We start from the raw sequence: 19,318 nt of genomic DNA, 5'->3' as shown, positions 1-19,318 counted from the left end.
TAGATGATGGATAAAGGGATGGGGTTATTGGGCATGTGTAGGGTCCCTGATGTGGGGTTCCCAGTATGAGGATCCAAATATGGACTGCACATCCACATCTGAGGTCCTCTTGGATGTCCCCAAACCCCAGCTCATGCTCAGGAACACGATGGGGAGCAGGATACACCCAGGAACCGTCCCCATCAGTGTCACCCACACAGCAAAGACAGAGTATGGCCAGGAAAGACCTTTATTGGATGGAAGGCAGCGAGGGGACAGTGGTGACAGCAGCTCTGGGGACGGCTCACTTCCTTTTGATTGCCCGGTAGAGGTTGTATCCTGCAATCACAGTCCTGATGACCAGCGGCAAGACGCGCTTGACACGGACAGGCTGTGGGGAGGAGTTGGCATCAAAGGGGAGAATGAGACCCCGGCCCTAGAGGGTCCCAAACACCCCCGGGGTCACCCCGCATTGTGTCCCCACTCACATCAGCCATGGAGTCCACGCAGGTGACATCGAGCACGGCGCGGCCGCCTTGCAGCACCACGGGCGCAGCGCAGTCCTTGACGAGCTGTGAGCAGTGGGGACACTGAGCACGGGGTTGTCCCCAGCCCGGCTGCCCCCCAGCACCCATCAGCCCAGCACGGTGCTCACCCCGTCCTCCTTGAAGTCGCAGCTTTCAAGCTGGGCACCCGAACGCGCCTGGCACCGCGTCTCCATGATGGTGAAGTTGAGGTTGTGCAGGGAGCTGAGCTGGACGTTCTGTGGGGCAGGGGACAGCGTGGGGTGGGATGCCTCCAGAACGTTCCCACAGTGTCCTCATAAGTCTACCCAAGGTGTCCCCATACCATCCCCACAGTGACCCCATGCTGTCCTCATGCTGCCCCCATAGCATCCCCATGTTGTCCCCACTCTGTCCCCACATTCACTCACTGGGCCGGGTTCGGGGTCGGCGCTGAGCAGCCTGAAGGCATTCTGCACCTCGGGCCGTTGGTTGTAGGAGTCCACAGCCTGGGCCAGAGCCTGGTTGTAGTCCAGGGGGGCCGGGAGGGCACAGGCCCCCCACAGCAGCGCCAGCACCAGCACCCAGCAGCTCCACATCCTCACCCCGTGCCCACCCCGTGCTCACGGTGCCTTTTATGGGCCCTGAAGTTGGGCAATGAGGAAACGTGGACTCAGGGGGAGCAGCCACAACGCGGCCGTTATCTGTGGGGGGAGAGCTGTGGTGGGGACGTGGATGTGCCCATGGGATGTGGGGCCTCATCCCACCTTGGGCTGTATCTACACCCCCAGCTGTGCTGCAGGGCATGGAGTCAGGGTGTGGAAGGCTGGACTGGTGAGAAGCAGCTGAGAGCAGTGGGTTTGTTCAGCATTGAGACTGAAGGGACGCCTCATAGCAGCCTGGGGTCATTTCCAAGCTCAACATCACCATGTTCTCACAAGAAAGGTGGCTGGAAGCCAGTCATGGCCCAACACGGGGAATTCTCTTCAATGTTTTATTGAGAGATGGTTCAGCAAAGGGTTAGGTTCCCACAGAGGTTGCAGCACGGTCTCTTGCTTCACAGCTGCTATTCATAGCAAGAATGAGCCCTTACAGCTGCTACCTGTATCAGGAATGAGCCCTTACAAAGATCACAAATCACACAATCATTAAGGCTGGGATTGGAGTTGGGGGTCTCAGGGGTCTTTTCCAGCCATGTCCACATGTTTTCCCATGTCCACAGCACTCAGTGCCGCATCCCCATGGCTCTGAACACCTCCAGGGTTAGTGACCCCACTACTTCCCTGGGCAATGAATCTCAGTGTGCCAATGTATCACAGCTCTGAGTTGTGCCCTATATCCAACCTGAACCTCCCCTGGCACAACCTAAGGCCATTCCCTCTCATCCTATCGCTGTTACCTGTAACAGAAGCCTACCCCCCCACCACAGCTCGGTCTCCTTTCAGGGAGCACTAAGGCCTCCCCTCAATGCTTGGAAGGGCTCTTACAGCGCACCTATGTTCCACCATCCTTCTGGATGTTGTGTTGATGAGTATGATTTAGCTGGGAAGTATTGGTAACGGTTGGACTAGATGATCTTCTAGGTCTTTTCCAACCTCGATAATTCTGTGATTCTATGGGCACACATCACCTCCTACAGCCCCATAACCACATCCAGCTCAGTGATGAGGGCTCCAAGGCTGTGACACCGCCCTGACGCCGAACCTCAATGTCTTCTCTTTACATTTACAGCTGTTCCCTTTGTCATTCCTCAGCTGAACAAACAGCCCTGGGGTGGGACATACCCAGAACATCAATCTCCTTTTATTTGCCTTCAGCCAAGTGTTGCCAAAGCACCGCCCCAGCCTCTGTTTGCTTCTCCCCGTTCCCACAGCCGGGCCCGGGGCTGTGACCTGCCTAAATCTGATAATCCTGGACCCGTCCCCTCTATACAACCCCCCTCACAAAATGGCGGCTCCCCCTCAGAGCCGAACCGGAAGCGTTTCCTCTTTCCCGCTCGATTCTCTCAAGGAGCTCAGCCAATAGGAAGCAGCTGTGCGTGATGATGTCATCAAACTGCGCCGGCGCCCATGCGCACTTCGTCTCATTACCGGGCTAGCGTGCGGTGGGGCCGGGTGAGGTCAGAGTGGACGGAACCGGTTCGGTGACACGGGGGGTTCGGTATCGGGGTTCGGGCTCTATACAGGCCCACAATGGGGTTTACAAAGGGTTGAGGCCTCTGGAGCCGCTGAGGGTCCGGTCCAGCCCGTCGGGCCGGGAGCTGGAGCCGGTTCGGCCCACGGGGCGGGTAGGCCCAGGGTTCGTGTTGTAGTGGGTTTCTATGGGGTGTTATTCAGTGTTCAGCGATAGGATCCACAGCTCTGGGTTATAATGGCTGGACATTGTGACCTTGGGGGCATCACCTAATTAAAGTGGTACCATGGGGCTGCCCCTTTCAGTTCTATTCTATGGGAGAGCTCATAGTGCTTTTGTCATTCGCTCTTAAACCTGTTTGCTCTCCTCTTTCCCCCCCTGATATTCCCGTTCTTAAAGCCTTTCTTTTCCTCCTCCAGCATCCCCCAAGATGTGGCTTTGAACCCTTTAAATCCCCACCATGGCAGCCCGGCTGGTGCAGCGCTGCTGCTGGAGGCACCTCACCACCTTCACTTGTCCTCCTGCTGCCGCCCCGGCTGCTCTATTGCTGCCTAATGGGAAGGTGCCAGCAGCCAGAGCTCTGCCACATACACCTCTAACCTCCATCCACACCTCCATCCCCGTCACCTGGAGTGCGGACAGATTCTCTGTCAAAGAACAGGTGGAAGAAAACAGTAACTCGGAGCACAGAGCCATGCTGAACCTCATCGAGGCAGCCGTGAGTCCTCAGGAGCTTTTCCAGCTGGGTGAACTTCACTCTCTTAATAGCAACCAAGCTTCGCTGGTGGTTACACGACTTTCCAGGCTTGCGGTGGAAAAGAAGCTGGAAACGAGGGACATTGTGCGAGATGAACGATTTCAGCAGCTTATTGAGATCGTGGATTCTCAGGTGAGCTCCTTCCTTGTGCTGAAGGTTGGAGAACAAATGGGTGTGGGACAGCAGTGAGTTGCAGCCTTTCTCTTTCCCTTGTGTATTGTCATAGCTGCCACCTAGAGATGTATCAGCTTCAGGTCGCACACAAGTAAAGCGTGCAGGTGTTTGTGGTTCATTAGAGTGCACTCCAGAGCAAGGAGAGTGACCCCAGTGCTGGAATTGGGGCAGTCAGGGCAAGTTAAAGAGTCTGTTTGCTGGATGCCACCTGGTCCATCCTGCCCTGAGCATCGTTGGCTGTGATTCTGCCTCTTGTTTCACTACTCACTGAGCTCATATTCCAGCCACGCCACAAGGGGAATTTAGATACGCACACCTCCAGACAAGGGTAAATATCTACTTAACTATTTTCACTTGCCTTTCAGATATCTCAGGTGTGGAATAATACCTTGGTGGGCCTCCTGAAGAGCCTGTACTCGCTGGGGATGGAAAGCAGCAGCAGGGAGATGCAGTCTGTGGAGCATGAGGTGCTGTGGAGGTTGCGGCGTCTCACCTTCCGTCAGCTCGCCTCCTTGGCTGAGTTCTTAGCTGTCAGACAGGACAAGGAGAGCAAACTGCTCAATGAGATCGTCAAGAAGCTGGAGCTGAGATGGACGGAGCTGGAGGGCACCCGAACCGTGGTGATGCTGATTGCTAAGGTTGGCCATATCTCATCAGTGCTGATGGACCGGTTAGAGGACAAGGTATGGGCTTGGGTGCTCCGTTCCCTTTGGGTGGGACATCACCTGAAGGAACATTTCCCTCTCACACATGGGGAGCTCACACATGGGCTGCGTTGGTCTGAGCTGCTCAGAGATGCACTGGGCTGATGTGCTTTGCCTCGCAGCTAGAATTACCTTAGCTCTGTGGTAGAATTACCTTAGCTCAGCTCCAGGCGGTAACTTGCAGAGGCAGCATAACAGCACTGCCAAAAGCATTGTCCTCTGGCTCTCTGTGAAAGTCAAGCTGTGAGCAAGGAGTCTGCAGGGAGGTCTGTTCTCCAGCAGGTCCCTCTTTTTAGCACTTCTAGGAGCAGGAAAATGTCTGTTGGGTTGAAACTGCCATAGGACCATGACTGCAGCTGAGTCAAATTCGGTCCTTATCCAGCCCAGCGCTGGGGACCGGCCAAACAGCTGCCACAGCAACAACCCCTGCAGCTCATGGGCCCCACTGTTGTTCTTCCTCAACCCTGGGGATAAAATATTGCTGCAGACACTGAATGTGGTGTTGTCAGCTTATGCAGAGCTGGAACTACAGCTGTTGTCAGATGGAAACAGGAGTTCCAATGGGAAACAGGGTAGTGATTCAGCAGCCTTTCCTGCATCAGTTGTTACATGACAGTGTTAAGGTGTATGGAAACCCTGCAGTCCTTGGAGGGGCTCAGCCAGTGATGTCCTGGGGGATGGCACATCCTGATCTATACAGAGTGTCTGTATCTTCCTTTGTGCCTTTATGTCTTCAATGTTTCTTCCCAGGCTCTGGAGCTTGCTGAGCAGTTCAGCCCTGAGGACATAAGGAAAATCACTCTGGCTCTGGCATATCAGAACCGGCGCAGCGTCCCTCTGCTCCGTGCCATGTCGTACCACCTGATTCAGAAGCACTCAGAGCTCAGCCTTAGCGTCCTGATGGACCTGATTTTTGCCTATGGTAAGCAGCTTGGGTGTATCGTGACCCTTTGAGTTGGGTATTACTGTGCCTGCATAGGTCAGAGAGCCCTCTGTGTGGCAGCACTGTGCTTAGTGTGGGGCTGTTTCTCACTGCTCTCACCCCTGAGAGCAACCCCTGTTATCATCCTTGGTGCTTTGATTTCCTTCCCTTCTTTCTGTGTGTTTCTGTGTGCTCCTGTCTGGTAGTTGGGATGAAGGAAGCCAGGAGAGCTGCTCTTCATTTCAATGTCTGGTTTCTGGTGGTGGGAACAGACCTGTCCAACACTATGGCAGCGTGGTTGTCATGGGTTGGATGTTTAATAATAAAGAAATCAACCTGCTCGACCTGGCCTTGGAAAGAGGAGCTTATGCTTATTGTGTTGTTGCTACCACCGTGCTATTCAATTGATAAACCTGGAATGAGTTTGAAGGGAAGTAAAGGGTGGCTGTTCCACATCACAGCCTCCAGATCCACGTCCTTCTGTGACACAGTGAGGCCCAACAGCCCCCATCATATCCCAAAGGTGGATGAGTCCAGCAGCTGGTTGTAGTTTGGAAGCAGTACTGGCTCTTGCAGGCTCAAACAGGGCTGTAGCAGCTCAGTGTTGGGAATGGTGGATTGGGAGCACTGGGATTGAGAGCTGATGAGAGCACCAAGACCTGGCTGGATGAGAAGGGACAGGGCCAAGAGTCACAGCTCCCATACCTGCTCTGTGTCAGTGGCTGCCACTTTCTTTTGCTCCTTTAAGGAAAACTGAATTTCCACCAGCCCCAGGTCTTCCAGAAGATAGCCACCGACCTGCAGCCCCACGTATCTGCAATGACACCCGTCGAGGTGACGCGCTGCATCCGCTCCTTCGCCCTCCTCAAGTGGCTCAGCCTGCCTCTGTTTGAGGCCATCTCTCAGGTGAGGAGGCAGAGGGCCTGTGTAGCACCCGCTGGTCCCAATATGAATGTGATGAATTCTCCTCTTTCCTGTGATGCTCCATTGCAGTCAGCAGTCAGAATCCACACAGCTCTGGGGTCAGCTTTAGCTCCTTCTGAGCCTCTGCTCCACAGTGCTGCGCTCCCCAGGGAGCTCTCAAGCTCTGCCCCAGTTCTGATGCCTGTGCCAAGAAAGTGGGAATATCACACAGCTCTGCTTCCACTCCCAGCTTTCCCTTTCAGTGCTAGGGAGGCACTGAAAGATCCTTTCCTTGTTGTTCCCATCTCACTGTGGGTCTGGGCATCCCTTTGGATGATATATTCAACCTTTTGCTGTCAGTACTCATCCCTTAACCTCTGGTTCTGCTCTCTCTCTATTCCAGTATGTCCTGGATAACGCCAAGCAGTTGTCCATTGCCCACCTGTGCAGTATCATCCTGTCTTTCGCCCGCCTTAACTTCCAGCCCAGCGGAAGCGAGGACTTCTTTAACATGGTAACCTGCCTCTTTTTCCCCTCTATGTCAACCTTTCTCCTCCTTGGAGTCAATGGGAAGGCTGCATGTCATAACCCAGAGAACATATGGGTGTAGGAAACGGAGATGGGGAGCCCAGAGCTCAGGCCAGGCTGAACAACCCATAGATACCCTGTGGCTGTGTGCTGGCTGATAACCAAACTGGTTTGCCCTTGGCATGTGGTTGTTCAGGTGTGCCTTCCTGAGCCCTGATTGCTGCACTTAACTCCATAAGGAAGCCATAAGCTCACAGTCACACAGCCATTCTCAGCAGATCAGAGGTCATTCAGCCCATTCAAGCTCTTGAGTGCGTCAGTGCTGTTGGGAAGGATGGAGGCTGCCCTCCATAGAGCTGTTCACTGCTGCCATCCATAGAGCTGTTCACTGCTGCCCTGCCCAGGGAGAGCCTGGGAGTCTCCCTTTACAGGGAGATTTCTACAGCCCAGGGTGAGGAGATGAGACCAAATGGAGCCTCATGCCACAGAGATAGAGCTAGTATCGATGGATGGCAGCGGGGTCTGGACTCTGTGCCAGCAGAAATCACAGTCAGCATGAAGGGAGGTTTAGTAGCAAGTGCAAAAATATTGATTTTAGAGGCACTGCAAGAAATAAACGACATTCAAAACACCGGCACCTGGAAACTGTGAACCTGCAGCAAGGCTCCTATAGAGCAGTCTTGAATTCTCCCATCAGCAAATAGCCCAGGAGAAGCAGTGCAGAAGCAGAGCCATCTGCAGAGATGTGCTGAGCTGTGGCTTTGGCTCTGGCAGGCCCACGAGAAGCTGCAGGGCCAGCTGGACAGCCTGGAACCTCAGCTGCTGACCGACCTGGTCTGGTCACTCTGTGTGCTGCAGCAAGCCAAGCCTCCCTACCTGCAGCGTGTGCTGGCACCTGACTTCCATGCTGTGATTCAAGGTAAGGTGGGATATAGAGCCAGAGCTCAAGGGCTGGGAGTGCTGGGTCTGGTGCATCTACATCTGGGTCAGCACAGGCTGAGCCTGGAGGGGTTGGTCTCCCCATCACTGTGCCTGTGGGGTTGAGCCCAGCAGGGTTACGTGTTGCCTTCAGTCTTCAGGTTGGAGCCATGTGCCCCAAGGCTCAGCTTTGTTCTTGGCTCTGGATCTGCCTGGTTTTAACCAAGCACTTAGAGGTGAGGGGGAAGGTTTGGTGTTTCATGGCCAAACATGAGAGAGGTGCAGCCCAGTCAAATTCAGTCTCTGTCTCCTCCATGGCGAGCACTGGCCATCCGGCTGCTACAGCAACATCTGTAGTTCATGGGCCCCATGTCTCCTCCCATGGGACCTTGGGGATAAAATCATGCCACAGACATTGGGGCTGTGCCCTCCAAGCAAGGAGGTTTCACCCCGTACTCAGGCAGTGCTGCCCCTTCTGCCCATGCAGCACACGCGTGGCCGTTTGTAATCTGCATCTTGATGCCAGCACAGAGATCCATCCTGGTGGATTAATCGGGCCCTTCTCGAGCAGCAGCAGTGGGATTGGAAGCAGAAATCCTGATTGGATGAGCAGAGCAAGCTGCAGGATCAGCTCTTTGTTTTCCCTCCTCCTGCCAGGCGATCCATCCCCCAAGGCTCAGAACTTGCGGATGAAACTCATCCAGATCAATGCTGCTGCCAAACTGGAGAGCCCTGAGTACCAAGGGCCGTTCCTGCCTGCTGAGATGCTGAGTGCTGCAGAGCCAGCAGCTGAGAAGGTCACCCTGCTGCAGAGCAGCCTGCGGGAGGCACTGGCAGGAATAGTGGGCAGCCAGGACAACGGGCGCTGGGATGTGCACACTATCTATGGCTGGCAGATAGGTGAGCACTGCCTTGGGGCTGCAGGGCCACAATGGGGTCAAATTCAGTCCCTGTCCCCTCTATGGCAAGGACCAGCCATCAATTTTGTGCCTCACATCCCTTCATGTGGGACACTGGGGACAAACTGGTGCTACACACATACATTGTGCTGGAGGGGGTTGGGGCTCTCCCTGATGGATACTGTGCCCCATATCAGCCCTATAGTGAACACATCCCCAGCCTCTATTGGAACAGCATCCTCAGGCCTCCTTCCTTTTCCTCCTCTCTGCAGATGCTGAAATGGTGCTGAACAGTGAAAATAAACCTCTCCCCTTGAAGGACTTTGCTGCTCCTCATCTGCCCCGCTCTAAAGGGACGAAGCCGCTGCCGCTGGGTGCCAGGAGGTGGGTTTGGGATCAGAATGAGCCGGGTTGGAAGGGACCTCAAGGATCATGAAGGCACAGTGGGAGGGATGAGGCTGTGCTGTCCCCGTGGCTGGGATGCCAAGGTCACTGTGCCCAGCTGTGTCCACTTATGTGGACAGAAAACAAGGGTAGGACCGTGCCAAGCTGCCGTGGGTCACGTTGCAGCGCCCAGGGCAGGATTCTGGCTGTGGCAGCAGCCTCCCTTGTCTGGCACGTCCTCCACTGGAGCCTGTGCCAGCTGTCTGCCATAGGGCCAGGGGGCTGAGCTGCCTCCTTGGCTGGGAAATGCAATGTCTGCCATCCAGCCGTGGGCTGCGGATCAACTAGATTGAAGCCATCAGTGCTCAAAGCTGCTTTGGGGCTGAGGTTGCCCAGCTCCGATCTCACTGCTCTCCTTCAATCCCTCTCGCAGGGTCGCCTTCCTCAGGTGGGAGTTCCCAAACTTCAGCAACAGGAGCAAGGAGCTGCTGGGCCGTTCTGCCATGGCTCGGAGACACATCCAGGCGGCTGGATTCCTCGTTGTGGATGTGAGTAACCAACCTTTGAGTAACCAACCTAAAGCACCCGCTGCTGCACGTGGCCCCGTGCTGGGATTAGCCACCGTGATCCCCCTCCAGGCCACCTGTCAGGCAGCCCCGGGGCACAGAGGGGATCAGTAATAGAGGAGGACAGCAGACAAGGTCTTAGAGCGCTGATCCCTGCGCTCTGTTGGGGCCATGCATTATTCAGCCCCCGGAGGTAATTATAGCTGTGCTGGCAGAGCTGTGCAGCCAATAGGGATGGCTCCGTTAGGGCAGGAGGGTGGCGTGCCATGCATCCCCCCCCAGCACTGTCACCCCACATCAGCCTCCGTTCCCTGTGAGCAGCCCAGATTTGCATCCCCTCGCATGGAGCTGCCGCTCTTTGATGCTGATACGAAGTGAGGCTCCCTCAGCTCCACGCGTTCACTGGCTGGAGAGATTCAGGTGGGGAGACAGGAGGAGGAGGAGGAGGGAATTGCTTCCTTCAGCTCCAGCCCTAGTGCTAAATATAGCAGTGGTGGGAGGTGGGATCCCCCCCGTCTGCTCCCTCCGGCGGGTTGGAGCCATCAGAAGAAGTGAGTTGCTGTGCAAACAGCATCCAAACCCTGCCCCAATGCTGCTCCTTCCTCCTGGTTGGCTGCAGCTTCTCACTGCATCCCGGCCAGGCTGGGATGTGCAAATAAGAGGAAGCAGACCATGAAACCCTGCACGTAATCAGCAGCTGGGGCTGCAAAATTCAGCTGCTTTGAGATCACAACGGGGAAGGATCCGTGCTCTGCTTTGGGGGAGACATCCCAATGCCACCAATGCTGTGCTATGGGCACGGTGCCCTCCTTGCAGCCTTGTCAAATTCGATGCCACCTCCACCCATGGTGCCGCATCGGCCCAAGGGCTGCAACAGCATCACATCGTGCTTCATGGGCCCCACATCCCTGCTGCGGTGGGATGGAGGGGATAAAAACATGCCACGTACACTGAATAAATATGTCCCTTTGGTGATGGACTCGTTGCTCACAGCTTCTCCTCTCCTCCTTAAGGTCCCCCACTATGAGTTCCTGGAGCTGAAGCTGGAGCGGCAGCGGGTATCGTACCTCCGTGACAAGCTGCACAAGGTGGTGGCCAAAGAACTGGCCACTTAACACCCAGCTGTGCTTCAATAAAGCCACCTATTGCCCTACGTATTGTCCCTGTGTGTCCCTGACAGTGTGGGAGTGGGATGGAGAGGGGCTGCATTGGGTTGTATTGCTCCTAATGGGGTCTTTGTCAGCCTTGTTCCTGGGGTGGGTGGTTAAAGTGGGGCATCGATGCCCCTCAATGATGGTCTTTAGGTCTGGGGATGGGGCACAACCTCCATCCAGGCTCCCCCTTGTCCCTACAGCCGGGCATGAGGGACATAGGAAAGCCCTCCTGCCATGACGCACACGGAGCTGGCTGCCAGGAAAGGGCTTTGGGGGCGGATTAAGCAGCCATGTGGGCTACGAGCGAGCAGGTTTGGGCTGTGGGGGGGGCCTATTTATCCCCACACACACACTGCATCCCTTCCATCCCTTCCAGCCCTTCCTGCCCCTTCTGGCCGGTGCTCAATCAGCGCCGTTTGGGGCCGCAGCCGGGTGCTGAGTCACGGCTCAGCGCTGCTCCTGGCACCGGCATCACGCCAGGGCCGGGGTGGGAGGCAGCAATAAAGGGGGTGGGGGGGGACGACACAGCATCGGGGTGTGCCATGGGGGGGGGCGTCCTCAACCAGGATAAGGTGACCTGTGAGTGCTGAGCATCCCCTTTGTACCCAACCCAAAGGGCTGTCTGCCCATCTATGCATCATCCAAGGGGGGGGGTTCTCCCAACCTCATGGCATTGTGTGTGTTGGGTGGGGGGGTAAAGGTTGCCAGTGAGCCCATCCCCATCGCCATGGAGATGGGAGAAGGGCAGTTCCCATGGCAACACAACACGGGCCCCATCCTGCATCCAGCAGCGTGAGGGACCCCGATATGAGCAGCGTCACTTCGGGGTGTTGGGGGGGGGGGGTGGGCTCTGAGTCCGCTGTGGGGATGATAATGAGGGGAGGGGGCTTAAGGAGCACAAAACAGGGCTGAAATCACTGCTAGGATGGAGCAAAGTGAAGGACCCCCCCCCCAACCACCCGCTGTACCGCAGTGCCTGGCACACACCCTGCTCTCATCCCGGCTAGAAACAAACGATAACGAAGAAAGAAAGAAATCAAGCAGGGAAAGGAGAGAGGGGGGGGGGGCTAAAAAAAACCCCATACACAGAACCTGCTGACATCATCCGGGCTGAGCCCCCCCCACCTCTCTATCCATCCCTCCCCCCCCCTTCCCCTCCCCTTCGCCACGCTCTGCCTCGCCCGGCGCAGCCGCCTTCGCCCCGCAGAGCAGCGCCGAGCTGGGCCGGCTTGGGGTTGGGGTGGGGGTCCCCCCCCGGCTTTGGGGTCCCCCGACCCCACCGCTATGCCAGGAGAGACGGCAGTGAGTCAGGGGCTGCAGCTGGAGGGAGGTGAGGATGAAGGGGGGGAATAAGGGGGTGGGGATGGTGGGATAATGGGATGGGGGATACATGGGGTTGGGGGTGTGGAGATGGGGGATATGGGGATGGGGGATGAGGGATATGGGGGGTTACGGGGATGTGGGGGTATGGGGATGGGGGATGGAGGCTGCAGGGACAGAGCTGGAGGATGGGGGGGATACGGGAACAGGAGATGCAGGGATGGAGGACACAGCGGCGTTGCTCAGGCTGAAGCTTTCCTCAACCCTTGGTGGTGGTGGGGGGGGGGATGATGGGACCACCGACCACCCCCTCCCAGGACCCCGAGACCCCCCTGTGCCCCCATCCCCATGTCACCATGGGGTGACAGCACTATGTGTTCCCTAACCCCCATCCCACTCCCCCTTTTCCTCTGCCCCCCCCTCCCCCCCACCCTCAGGGACATTGGTCCAAGGTCACCCCACAGCAACGTGCCCTGGGGGGGCCCAAGCGGTGCTGCCATCCCGCTGCCACCTCCCCTCTGTGTACCCATAGCAGCTATGGGGTGGGGGATACTGCTTAAAAGGGGGTTGGGGGTGCAGGAGGGGATGTGGGACTCAGGGCTTCCATCATCCCTTCCCCAGGCAGGGTGGGGTTTAAAGGAGACCATTCTGAGTTGGGGGGGGGGGGGGGAAGGAGAAGCACAGAGAAGACTCAGCAATAGGGGGGAGTCCCATATTGGGGTATCCCTATGGAGAGGGAGTGTTTGGGTCTCCCCTTATAGGGGGACTAAGACAGAATGAGGATGGGCCCTAAAATCCCCACCCTCATCCTCATACAGAGGGCTCAGATTTAGAGCACAGCTCTAAATCTCCAAGGTATATAATAGGGCACAGGGGTGCCCCCATATTGTCCTTGTGGGGTACACATAGCTTTAATGGACCCTTTAAGGGACCCCCCCACAACCCTATAGGAAGGAACTCCAAACCCAGATCTTAACTCAGCACTTACAGGATAGAACCCACCCTAACAGCCCCATCCCACCCAAACAGCCCCTTAAATGCACTGGGAGGACCTGCCCCCTTTCCCAGCAACCCCTGTACCCTGACCACACCCCCTCACCCCTATATAAACCCCTGAGGCTGCATATGGGGCAGTAGTGGGGTTGGTGTTGTGGGATGTTTCAGGTGGGATCTGGGTGCAATTAGATCCTCCCCCTCTGCCTTATGGAGTCACCTGCACAGAGTTCAGGTAATGGGAGCTGAAGGGGAGGGTCCTATTGAGGGTTTTGGGGTTGCTGCTGTGGTTTTGGGGCTCCTTAGAGCTCATGTGGGTTTGTGAAGTGGTTGATATCCATGTTCTTTAGGGCTGGTGGGGCTGAGCCCCTTGGAGCTCAGTGCCCTGATGAGCTGGTGGGGAGGGGGGCAGGGTTATGTTTGTTTCTGGGATGTGGGGGGTTGGTAATGCTGTATCCTGTTCCTTTTAAGAGCATCCTAATGCTTCAGGGGGGCACTAAGGCCCTCAATGTCATTGTATATATGGATGGGGTTAAGGGGGGAAGGGGAAGGGGAGGCTGATAATTGCTCCCCCTTATTCTTCTGGCACAGTCCCCTAACCCTGCAGTGCCCTCCCCCAGCTCAGCCTTCCTTAATACTCCCTTACAGCAGGAGGGGCACCTATAATCCTGCCCTAGGGATGGCTGCCATCACCTCCTTGGTGTGAGGGCATGGAGTGGGGGAGGGGGGTCTTTAGCTGGTTTATGGCTGTTTCATTTTAGGAGAGGGTGGGGGAAGCACTGTGACTCCTCCATCTCTATCCCGTCCATTTGGTTAAGGCTAAATCCATGTGACATATCACTGCTGTCCCCATGGGGGAGAGGAGGAAAGGGGGTGGATGGGGGGTCTTAGGGATGCTCTAACCTCCTCTTTCTCTCTGCAGCCCCCCCAGGGGATCCCGCTGCCCCAATGCCTGCCAAAGAGGAAGCCCGCCCGCAGCCTGAGGGGGCCAGCTATGATGCAGCTGAGCGCAGCCCCCCCTCCAAGGGCTGCCCCCCACCACCACCGCCTCCTCCATCGCTGCTCCCCACAGACCCTCTGGACACTCGCATTGTGATGGGCGAGGAGACTCACTGCCCCCCTGAGCTGCCCCCTAAGACACCCCCAAGGCATCCTGAGCTGCCTCCTGCCCGCCTCGACCCCGACCTCTTCTTCACAGCCCCCTCTACCCCGGTGAGGACGGGGGGGCCCCGATTGAAGCCTGAAGAGGATGGAGGGGATGCGGAGAGTGAAGGGCTGGGCTCCCCCCCGACCTCCCCATCTGGTTCCTATATGACAGCTGAGGGGGGCAGCTGGGGGTCCTCAGGCACAGCCAGCACATCGCCCTCCTGCTCACCCAACCTGCTGGCAGAGGTCCCTGATGGTGAGCCTGGTCCAGCAGCCTTCATCCGCCGCTCCTTGTCCTCCTCTTCCTCCTCTGAGGATGAAGATGTGGCCGTGACCTCCATAGGGCAGGAGGAGGATGATGAAGAGGATGATGATGATGAAGGCAGCGGGCAGGAGGAAGGCTTCAGGCTGCCCCGATCCCACATGGCTGCCCCTGGGCTCATCCCTGCTGCGCTGCTGCCCTTCCGTGGCAGCCTTCTGTTTGAGGCTGAGGCCGTGGAGATCACCCTGGTGCCGACACAGGCAGCGGCCGAACCGCTCTCGGGTGAGGATGAGGAGGATGAAGATGATGAGAAGGAGGAAGAAGAGGAGGAGGATGGCAGCACCTCAGCCTCCTTCCTGCACTCACTCTCTGAAACCTCCATCAACGAAGGGGTGGATGAGTCCTTTGCCTTCCGCGATGACACCTCAGCCTCCTCTGACTCGGCCTCCTATGATGGCGAGGAGGATGAGCGGCTCTATGGCACCGAGCACCACGCACTGGGAGGGTCCCAAATGGCCGCCGTCACCCCTGGGGACACTGAGCCTTCCTCAGAGGCCTCTGGGGACATTGAGCTGCACCTGCGTGGGGAAACAGCACAGCTGGATGGGACTGGGGAGCATGGAAGAGTGTCTGTGGGGGGGTCCCCACAGCACGAGGTGACCCTGAGCCCCTCTGTTCTGGAGCCTGCTCATGGCAGTGAGGAGGATGCATGCATGGAGGTGGGGATGGAGCAGCATGAGGCTCCCACTGAGGCCCTCAGCACAGAAGCTGATGTAGAGCTGATGGATGAGGCCCCCATTGAGACCCTCACCATGGGAGTCAACATGGAACCATCAGCTGAGGCGTCCGGCGAGGAGCTTGCAGTACAAGTCAGTGCAGAGCCAGTGGTTGAAGCCTCCATTGAGGCCCTCAGTGCAAAGCTGGTGGGTGAGACCTCCATGGAGGCACCTGTGGAAGTCAGCATGGAGCTGATGGATGAAGCCAACAGTGTGGAAGGCAACATGGAACCTATAGATGAGACCTCCACTGAGGCCTACCCCACAGAAGCTGATGTAGAACAGGTAGATGAGGTCCCTGTTGAGGCCCTCTCTGCAGAAGTCAACGTGGAACGGATGGATGAGACCCTCAGCTCCTCCTCCTCAGAGCTGGAGGAGGCCTCTACGCTGGAGCCTGATGCCACGCAGGAGCTGGACCCCATCCCAGAGGAGTGTCCTGCACCAGAGCCCCCCGTCCCCATAGAGCTGCAGGAGGAGGAGGTGCCACCTGCTGCCATGATGGAGACCCAGCTGGAGGCTGCAGCCATTACCCTGCAGCCCCCCTGTGCTGGGGAGACCAAAGACCCCCAACCCAATGGGTTGGGATGGGACACCCCATCCCTGCCCACTGCCAACGGTGACCATGAACTTGATGCTGTCCCAGCGGAGAGCCCTGAGCCTTTGTGTCCACATGAGCAAGGTGATGACAGTGGGGAACCCCAAGAAGATGTAGGTGGCCACGAGGACAGCAGGACAGATGCCATGCCTGCACCACTGGGGGCTCCCACCCCGGGTGGGGATGTGCAGGACGATGCCATTGAGCAGCCCCTTGAGGAGGATGGGGTGGCATCAGGGAGGGAGTCTCCACTGGTGGCACTGAGTGATGGTGGCAGCGAGGTGACGCATGTGGAGGAGACTCTCAGTCCTGCATTGGGGTCTATGGATGAACCAGATGAGGATGAAGCCTCCAGCAAGGATGTGGAGCAAGGCCAGGGTCCAGAGCCCACCCCTGGCAAATGGGATGGAACAGCCACCTCTGAGGACTCGTCCCCAGAGCTGCTGGACACCTCGTGCTCCCACACCGACTCCAGCTTCTTCACCACCCCCCAGGACAGTGCAGGGGAAGCGGCTGCCCCTGGGGTCCCCTCTCCAGCCCCACAGCCCTGCCTGGCCCTCTGCGTGCTGCCCCCAGCCCCTGCTTCCCCACCACTGCACTTCACAGCTTCAGAGCAAGAGGTGTATGTGGGGACCCCCCCAGACCCCCTTGAACTGCTCCCACCACCTGGTGCCTTGTTGGAGAATGAGGAGGACTGCAGGCAAGTGGCCTCCATGCTGCAGGGGGTTTTTGGGGATCTGCCCACCCCAGGGAGCCCTGGCCGAGCCCCCGTGGAGCTGCCGTGTCCTCCCCGTTCTGAGGATGAAGCTGCTGCACCTGAACCCAAAGAGACCCCAGAGCCAAGCGATGCAGGGAGCATCCAGTGTTCTCCCCCAGCCTCACTGAAGGCAGACCCAGCCCCTATGCAGGGCCAGGAGCCCCCCAGCAAGGAGTCCCCACTCCTACTCAGTGAAGACCCCAATGCCAAAGTCCTGGTGGAGGGGGAGCATTCCCTGTCCCCCCCTGAGGATGCAGAGGAGGAGGCAGTGAAGGCAGGATCCAGCCCCATGGAGGAGGAGAAGGTGGCAGCAGTGGCAGGATCCATCCCACAGGAGGAGGAGGTAATAACAGAGGCAGGATCCATTCTGCAGGAGGAAGTAGAAGAGGAGGTGGTGGTGACAGCAGCAGAATCCATCCCTCAGGAGGAGGAAGAAGAGAAGGAGGTGGTGATGGTGGCAGGATCCATCCCTCAGGAGGAAGAAGAGGAGGAGGTAGTAATGGTGGCAGGATCCATCTCTCAGGAGGAGAAAGAGGAGGAGGTGATGGTGGCAGGATCCATCTCGCATGAGGAGGAGGCAGTAATGGTGGTAGGATCCATGCCTCAGGAGGAAGAAGAGGATGAGGTGATGGTGGTAGGCTCCATCCTTCAAGAGGAAGAAGAGGAGGCAGGATCCAGCCCCAAGAAGGAGGAAGAAGAGGAGGCAGTGATGGTGGCAGCATCTAGCCCCAAAGAGGAGGAAGAAGAGGAGGTGGTGATGGTGGCAGCATCCAGCTCCACACCCAGCCTTGAGGATGACCATGAAGGCACAGAAGCCACCCCCAGCCTCTCAGAGGCTGTTGTTCTGCCCTTGGAACCCTCTCCAAAGCCCAGCTCCCAGGAGGACCCAGTGCCCCAAGAGCCCACCGAGGCTGCAGTGCCCACTCCTGAGCTTGCAGTGCCCACTGAGGTTGCAGAGCCCATTCCCAAGGTGGTGGCACCCGTTGCCATCCCTCTGCCTGCTCCCTGCCCACCGCTCTCCAAACTCATCCAAGTGCCTCCTCTCTCCTCCTCGCCGCTGCCGTGCTTGGAGGACACCTCAGGGCTCAGTGAGGCCACGCGGCCGGAGGAACGTCCGTCTGTCCTGCCGGCCTCCAGGAAGCTGCTGGAGGGTAAGAGCTGTTTGTTTTCATTACTGTGTGCCCCCCTGGGGTCCCAAGAGGTGTGGGGCTGGGCAGTACTGGGATCAGGGTGAGCATCCCACGTACCAGCCACTGGTGGGATCCCTGGAGTCCCATTTTGGGAGGTACTCAATGGGATTGAGCACACTGGGTTCCTATTGTCCATCTTGTGACCTCAGCATCTCCCATCTTTGCCCACAGCCCCAGAGCCATCCCCACAGAAGGAGAAGACGAGGGGCAGGAAGGTGCCAGCTGGCAGTAAGGGTGCACGAGGGCTGGATGCAGAGGGGGGACCCCGCCGTGCACCCCGGGGCTCAGTGCAGTCTGAATCAAGCTCCTCCAGTGAGGCTGAATTGCCCTACCGTGTCCCCAGCCCTGCTGAGCACCTGCCTGCCATTGCCCTGCTTGAGGACAAGGCGGCGCTGCGGCATGGTGAGGCCAACCATAAAGGTGAGGGGTGGTGTACAAGGGGGGCTTTGGGGTGTTGAGATGAGTGTCAGCTTCACTGTGGCCCTTATAGGATCATGCAATGAGTCTGAGAGCAATGATGAGTCCATCCCGGAGCTGGAGGAGCCGGAGGGAGCAGAGCCACGGCCAATGCAGACTCAGGTAAGGCTGCAAGCTTGGGGACTCTGTCCCTGGGCATCTGGGAGACCATGACACCCCATCTCCCACTGCTGTGCCCCACAGGCGCCGCTCACCCACTCGCTGGGCACCGGGGAGGAGAGCATCAGTAAAGCCAAGCAGAGCCGCAGTGAGAAGAAGGCCAGGAAGGTGGGATGGGTTCTGATGTCCTGTGGCTTTGGGGTGGTGGCGGCACTGGGGTGATCTCCCCGTTCTGTGTCCTCCCATTGCCGGAGGGCTGGGGACCCTGGTGATGTTGGACACAACGTATGGAGCTCAGCCTTGTGTCTCGTTCTTCAGGCCATGTCCAAGCTGGGATTGAGGCAGATCCATGGTGTCACCCGCATCACCATCCGCAAGTCCAAGAACATCCTCTTTGTCATCACCAAGCCTGATGTCTTCAAGAGCCCTGCGTCCGACATCTACATCGTCTTTGGGGAAGCCAAGGTGGGTCAGGGCTGTGGGTGCATCCCAGGGTCAGATAATCCATGGGGACCATTTGGTGACCTTCCTTGTCCCTGCAGATCGAGGACCTGTCGCAGCAGGTGCACAAGGCTGCGGCTGAGAAGTTCAAGGTGCCCATGGAGCACTCCCCGCTGATCACAGACACAACGCCCGCACTCACCATCAAGGAGGAGAGCGAGGAAGAAGAAGAGGTTGGTGGGAAGCTGCTGTTGGGGTGATGGGAAGCCACCAGTTTGGCACAGGGCTGGCTTAAGGGGTGTTGGGTTGGGTGGTGAGAGGCTACCAGTAGGGTTAGGTGGTTGCCCAAGGGATGACAGCACTATTCCTGCTCCCACAGGTGGATGAGACGGGATTGGAAGTGCGGGACATAGAGTTGGTCATGGCCCAGGCCAATGTCTCACGCCCCAAAGCTGTGCGAGCACTCAGGCACAACAATAACGACATTGTCAATGCCATCATGGTGAGTAGGGGTGTCCTCATTCCTTATGTCTTTGGGGGTACAGTTCAGCCCTGCATTAACGCTGTGCTCTCTCTTGCAGGAGCTGACCATGTAGCGGCCGGCCCCGGCCCCCTGTATAGGTGCACAGTTCTCCTTACCCTGATGTCCCTCCTTGAGCCCCATGCCTCCGCCTTGCCCGCCTCCTAATGCTCAATAAATGGCCTCATGTATCACTTGGATCGCACCCTGCCTCCCTG

The 19,318-nt window shown here is 57.6% G+C and overlaps 3 protein-coding genes and 3 non-coding genes across 23 annotated transcripts; 5 read left to right on the top strand and 1 right to left on the bottom strand.

The window, feature by feature from the left end:
* Positions 1–211: 211 nt before the first annotated feature.
* LOC107308806 (cathelicidin-1) lies at positions 212–1,602 on the bottom strand. The gene is made up of 4 exons (XM_015852942.3): positions 914–1,602; positions 635–742; positions 468–551; positions 212–370 (listed from the first exon to the last, which is right to left on the bottom strand). Exons 1-4 carry the CDS (start codon positions 1,079–1,081, stop codon positions 284–286), a joined length of 447 nt encoding a protein of 148 aa, XP_015708428.2. The 5' UTR covers positions 1,082–1,602; the 3' UTR covers positions 212–283.
* A 953-nt stretch (positions 1,603–2,555) lies between these two features.
* On the top strand, positions 2,556–10,523 carry TBRG4 (transforming growth factor beta regulator 4). 17 transcript variants are annotated; one of them, XR_014943224.1, is made up of 11 exons: positions 2,556–2,596; positions 3,035–3,504; positions 3,912–4,229; positions 5,001–5,172; positions 5,921–6,078; positions 6,479–6,589; positions 7,301–7,522; positions 8,179–8,421; positions 8,693–8,804; positions 9,238–9,352; positions 10,384–10,523. XR_014943224.1 is itself a non-coding variant. In XM_085539080.1 (11 exons), the coding sequence occupies exons 4-11, from the start codon at positions 5,170–5,172 to the stop codon at positions 10,483–10,485; spliced, it is 969 nt and encodes a 322-aa protein (XP_085395206.1). In that variant the 5' UTR covers positions 2,556–2,596; positions 3,035–3,504; positions 3,912–4,229; positions 5,001–5,169; the 3' UTR covers positions 10,486–10,523. The 17 variants fall into 17 exon arrangements, 9 of the variants coding, with proteins under 9 accessions (XP_085395206.1, XP_085395201.1, XP_085395205.1 ...); XR_014943226.1 differs by having other exon boundaries at positions 7,202–7,522; XR_014943227.1 differs by having other exon boundaries at positions 2,556–2,601; positions 5,941–6,078.
* LOC116653049 (small nucleolar RNA SNORA5) lies at positions 4,602–4,743 on the top strand. The gene has a single exon (XR_004306457.2). It is a non-coding gene; the product is annotated as a small nucleolar RNA SNORA5 (small nucleolar RNA).
* Positions 7,802–7,939, top strand: LOC116653050 (small nucleolar RNA SNORA5). The gene has a single exon (XR_004306458.2). It is a non-coding gene; the product is annotated as a small nucleolar RNA SNORA5 (small nucleolar RNA).
* Positions 10,182–10,323, top strand: LOC116653051 (small nucleolar RNA SNORA5). Its single transcript, XR_004306459.1, has one exon. It is a non-coding gene; the product is annotated as a small nucleolar RNA SNORA5 (small nucleolar RNA).
* A 991-nt stretch (positions 10,524–11,514) lies between the features above and the next one.
* On the top strand, positions 11,515–19,305 carry NACAD (NAC alpha domain containing). 2 transcript variants are annotated; one of them, XM_015852928.3, is made up of 9 exons: positions 11,515–11,854; positions 13,760–17,524; positions 17,735–17,983; positions 18,054–18,142; positions 18,224–18,307; positions 18,458–18,604; positions 18,682–18,813; positions 18,960–19,082; positions 19,162–19,305. In XM_015852928.3, the coding sequence occupies exons 1-9, from the start codon at positions 11,809–11,811 to the stop codon at positions 19,174–19,176; spliced, it is 4,650 nt and encodes a 1,549-aa protein (XP_015708414.2). In that variant the 5' UTR covers positions 11,515–11,808; the 3' UTR covers positions 19,177–19,305. The 2 variants fall into 2 exon arrangements, with proteins under 2 accessions (XP_015708414.2, XP_015708415.2); XM_015852929.3 differs by lacking the exon at positions 11,515–11,854 and adding an exon at positions 12,930–13,072.
* The last annotated feature ends 13 nt before the right edge of the window (positions 19,306–19,318 follow it).

This window comes from Coturnix japonica, chromosome 2 (assembly GCF_054131305.1).
Source record: "Coturnix japonica strain WE chromosome 2, WE-NBRP24, whole genome shotgun sequence".
In the NCBI taxonomy this organism is placed as follows: domain Eukaryota; kingdom Metazoa; phylum Chordata; class Aves; order Galliformes; family Phasianidae; genus Coturnix; species Coturnix japonica.
The sequence above is the reverse complement of the archived record's forward strand: the minus strand, read 5'-3'. Positions and strand labels throughout refer to the sequence as shown.

Excerpts from the sequence above, each read along its gene's own strand:
- LOC107308806 (XM_015852942.3), bottom strand. The coding sequence starts at position 1,081 with ATGTGGAGCTGCTGGGTGCTGGTGCTGGCGCTGCTGTGGGGGGCCTGT. Across the intron at positions 743-913 it reads CCGACCCCGAACCCGGCCCA|AACGTCCAGCTCAGCTCCCT; the intron begins GTGAGTGAATGT and ends CCTGCCCCACAG. Across the intron at positions 552-634 it reads GCGACTTCAAGGAGGACGGG|CTCGTCAAGGACTGCGCTGC; the intron begins GTGAGCACCGTG and ends CACTGCTCACAG.
- TBRG4 (XM_085539075.1), top strand. The coding sequence starts at position 3,076 with ATGGCAGCCCGGCTGGTGCAGCGCTGCTGCTGGAGGCACCTCACCACC. Across the intron at positions 3,505-3,911 it reads TTGAGATCGTGGATTCTCAG|ATATCTCAGGTGTGGAATAA; the intron begins GTGAGCTCCTTC and ends CTTGCCTTTCAG. Across the intron at positions 5,173-5,920 it reads GGACCTGATTTTTGCCTATG|GAAAACTGAATTTCCACCAG; the intron begins GTAAGCAGCTTG and ends TGCTCCTTTAAG.
- NACAD (XM_015852928.3), top strand. The coding sequence starts at position 11,809 with ATGCCAGGAGAGACGGCAGTGAGTCAGGGGCTGCAGCTGGAGGGAG. Across the intron at positions 11,855-13,759 it reads GGGGCTGCAGCTGGAGGGAG|CCCCCCCAGGGGATCCCGCT; the intron begins GTGAGGATGAAG and ends TTCTCTCTGCAG. Across the intron at positions 18,143-18,223 it reads CACGGCCAATGCAGACTCAG|GCGCCGCTCACCCACTCGCT; the intron begins GTAAGGCTGCAA and ends TGTGCCCCACAG.